The sequence below is a fragment of the Vigna unguiculata genome, chromosome 5 (genome assembly GCF_004118075.2).
Source record: "Vigna unguiculata cultivar IT97K-499-35 chromosome 5, ASM411807v1, whole genome shotgun sequence".
NCBI lineage: Eukaryota > Viridiplantae > Streptophyta > Magnoliopsida > Fabales > Fabaceae > Vigna > Vigna unguiculata.
This window is the reverse complement of record NC_040283.1, coordinates 9,954,825-9,959,129: the sequence shown is the minus strand read 5'-3', so window position 1 is coordinate 9,959,129 and position 4,305 is coordinate 9,954,825. Positions and strand designations below refer to the sequence as shown.

The 4,305-nt window shown below is 35.0% G+C and overlaps 1 protein-coding gene across 1 annotated transcript; it reads right to left on the bottom strand.

Annotated features, from left to right (window-relative positions):
- Positions 1-657: 657 nt before the first annotated feature.
- Positions 658-3,816, bottom strand: LOC114183343 (probable 2-oxoglutarate-dependent dioxygenase At3g111800). The gene is made up of 3 exons (XM_028070341.1): positions 3,165-3,816; positions 1,334-1,667; positions 658-1,129 (listed from the first exon to the last, which is right to left on the bottom strand). Exons 1-3 carry the CDS (start codon positions 3,686-3,688, stop codon positions 872-874), a joined length of 1,116 nt encoding a protein of 371 aa, XP_027926142.1. The 5' UTR covers positions 3,689-3,816; the 3' UTR covers positions 658-871.
- Between the last annotated feature and the right edge of the window lie 489 nt (positions 3,817-4,305).

Genomic DNA, 4,305 nt, shown 5'->3' with positions numbered 1-4,305 from the left:
CCTTAAACACTTAAAATGTTTTTCATAGGACACAGCCAAACCTACTCATTTTACATAATCATATAAGTTTCAATTGGAAATATAAAAGTCACAGAAGTTGTCACGCGTTTCCAAATTGGTAATTAGGACGGCTAAAAGTTGCAACATCCAAATTTATATTTCCTCGAATCAATTTAATTAAAATTATATTATAAAGATTTGTTTTTAAATAATTTTATTTAAAATTAAATATTTTTTCACACGTATCTAACATAATAATAAAATAAAATAAAACCAATCCTCTAGAACAACAGGTTAGGTAGCGGGTAACGTAGCCACCCGGTTGCGATCCTAAGAGCAATATTGAGTTAGAAAGTTGATAGCTCCAACTATTATTTAAAAATGTGATTATTATTAATTAATTGGTATTTGCAACGTGCCTAAACTAATTAATGTTTATAATAAGGTTTCTTAGTTGAAACGTGCATAAATGGAAAGGTGTCAACTAAATGAATTAGATGGAAAAATAATGTCCCATCAAAGGTGCTATCTTTTTCCCTTCTTATCACCCATAATACTACTCACCATTCCACTACCACTTTCCATTATTCAATTCTTTCCCCAATTCACCAAGGCAACAACACCTCACTCTCACTTTCAATTCAACCTCTTCTTCAAGTTTTTCAACTGTTGCACCCCAAAATTAAAACATCACACATCTTTATCTATCTACCCATCTAACACCAGTCATCACATCTCATACCATCTTTGGATAAACTTAACAAAAACAAGAGATTACATTTAACAGCTAAAAGTTATTAACTTCATAAAAACAAGGTCTTGAACATGGGAAATTAAGTTGGAAAAGTGAAAAAGCAAACACACTAATATCTTATTGTGATGAGGATTTGGAAGTGAGTGATTCAACTTGTGTCTTCCCACATGCCCCATTTAGCCTAATGTAAAGTCTGTATTCATCATACGTCATTGCTGAGTACAAGGCTGGTCTCTCCTCTGTCACAAGCTCCTTCGCTGGTTCAATCGGTAGATCACTCCTCGGGTTATAGAACATGGCCAAGGACACACGATCTTGGTTTGAGTTCACAATCACCCTGTGTTCTACACTCTTGTAAATTGCATTGCTCAGCACCTGAAATTAAACATGCCATTCAACATTTGTAATTATCAGTTTTTGTTAAATATATTTATGCCCTAAAAACACATTATTTCGTCAAACATACATGTGTAATGTGAGTGGAATAGTGTGTGAAAGAAGAAGTAATCAAAGGTAAATTGGTCACGAAATAACAGCTTGACTGGTAAAAGGTTTGAAGAGTCTAGGGAGGGTCAGGACCTGAATTTGGTCACCGATGTTGATGATGAAGGCATTTGGAACAGGCTTAACAGTGATCCATTCATCTCCTTTGCGTACTTGAAGGCCAGAAACAAAATCATCAGGTAGGAGAATGGTCATGCCACCAGGGTCCGAGTGAGGGGAGAGTCCTAGAGTGAGGTCAGGTTGAGGACACTTTGGATAGAAATTCACCCTTAAGCATGCACCAATCTCACTTTCACCCCCAAATGCATTAAGCAGATAATCCTCTTTGAAACCAAGGTTTATTGATATCATTTGCAGTATTCTTCCTCCCAGCTTAACCACTCCTTCTCCATATTCAGCAATCACTTTCCTAGCACCACACAAACAGAATTAGACAGCATCCTCACAAACTGACAACAACTGGAATCATCAATAATGTAAAGACATCCAAGGAAATGGTCCTACATGTATTTATATCAGACACAAACCCTTAACCAATAACAATATATGTTTTCTCATTATGTACCATTACCATACTTAATAGGGTCCCAATTAACCCTGTCTACAATATGTACTATGTTCCTCTCGTGAGTTAGCTCCAAGAGTAGCAAAAAATATTACTCACAGTGCATGAACAAAACAAGAAAGAAAACATTTTATTGTTAGTTGACAGTGTAACATACTTTAAACTTGTGGTCATCAAATATTGTGTATTTGAATCATGTGGCGTGTATAAAAATTGCAAAGATAAAGACAGTGTAATGAATCATTTCACAAGTTGAAATGGGTAGGTCATATTTTAAATGTGGCGTTATTTCTCAGATAGAGCCATTGGACCGAAACGGTGGCGAATAAGAGTTTTAATCGATGCATTCAGAAACACACAGTGCCACGCTTCCCAACAATTATTATTTATCCCATTTTTTTTTTTCAATCTTCTTTTATAAACTGCAGAGATCTGGCCTTGCCACACGTTTTACATGCAAAGGTCAAGTGTGCTACGTGCTTACATTTGAAAAAGGTGTTCAACAATTATACGTTAATCATGTATCTAGACCCTGTGAAGAAACTCTCAAGGCTGAACTTGTCAAAACAGCTTTACCCTCATAAAAAACAAAGCTTTACCTCAAATTATTATACACAAATTGAATTTCCACTAGATAAAAAAAATTAATAAAGTTGAGATTCACTCATGTCTATCACGGCTCTGTCCAAATTCATATTAATTTCATATCCCACTTTTATTTATGCCTGCCTACAAAGTACCCTTACACAATGAAAACAACACCACTTTAATTAGTTGGGTACACCTTCATTTAGCAACTAACATTAAGCAAATATAAGTACTGCGTCGCATCATACCAAACAAATAGCAACATTATAACTTGGAAACAGAAAAGAAAAGAAGAGACATGGTAGCAAGGAATATATGTACCCGCATACTTTAATTCTTAATTTGAGTCTAGGATGTTTGAACAAGCAACCTACATCACTTGCTACCTATAAATTCAAGTCTATATAATGTCTGGGATAATTTGGCAATGAGCTCTCCCTGGGTTATTTTTAAGTAGACATCATCTATGTTAAGGAACAAGAGAGAGAAGACAAACATGCATAAAAAGTATATATTCTAAAAATAAGTACATCTTTAACATGACTCGTACAACCCCATAGTTTTGCATGTGTCAAAATCATTTCAGTTCTTATACTAAAACTCTTTTATGTTAACAAGTCTGTTTTTACTTTGAATGAAACAGACAGAGAACTAACGTGAAGAGATTTTGAAAAGATGTTTTATTTATATATGATTGTATCTGTAATGATTTCATTTTTAACTGATGTGGGACTTGTAACGGTTGATATATACCTGAGGGACGATGGAAATGCAGGCCACTTAGCTTGGTTTCTGACGGAGAGAGGCATGTAATGAAGAAAGAAGTAGTCACTCCAATCTAAGGTGGCACCCTTCTGCACTCCCAAGCGACTTCCATAGCCCTCATAAGTGGAGGGAGAGTTTGCATACTCCTCCTTCACCTCAAGAGGCTGGTTGAAGAAGTCACGCCAGAGTTCTCTGGTACTCTTCATCAAGTCATGGCTAACGCCATGGTTCACCACCTGAAAGAAACCCCACTCGCTGCAAGCCTCTGCCATCTTCTTCAGCCCCTCTTTTCGAACGCTCTCGTTCTTCGAGAAGAGTTGCTCCATATCAATGACGGGGATGTTGGCATGGTCATGGTCATGTTGGTGATGAGTTTGAGCAGAGGGAAGAGTGTTGGTGGAGGGTCTCTGGGAGAGTGGCTTAATGTAGCGTGAGGGGATAGAGCTGAGGCCACTTTCTGCTAAGGCTTGGACTCGAACCACTGGTTCTGGCCATGCTTGGCAACTCAACATGTTTTGAGAGAGTAGGAAAGCACAAAAACTAAGAGGGATTGGAGAGAATTGTGAGAAGTGCGTATGAGTGTGTGTTTTTGGTCTTAGCTTATGGTGTAGTGTGGTTGAGAGGAAGTAAGAGAAGGGTATATATACAGATAAGAGAGCATAAGATGGCATATGATATACATTATTTCGGCGCCGTGATGAAATTGAGTTGTCTCTGTTGTGCCTGCTCTGCTGCCTTTACCTCACTCTCATGTCCATACACATAAATTTTTATATTTCTCTTTCAAAATTTTCATACATTCAAACTTTAAAATTAAATAGTTATAACAAATATTTATATTCTCATAGTAAATAGATCATTTAAAAGAATATCTATGGATAATAAATGATTCTATTTATAAATAAGTGTAAGTATCATACTAATTATATTTATAAATATATATATATATATATATATATATAATTAAAATTTAATTTATATTTTGTTAAGTTAAATTTAATTTAATTTGTATTTTATATATTTATTTAATTTTAACTTATATTTAATTTTAAAATTTATAAATTATCTTTTTTAAATATCTATAAAATATTTATTGATTTTTAAATATATTTTCACGGGAATCTAACAA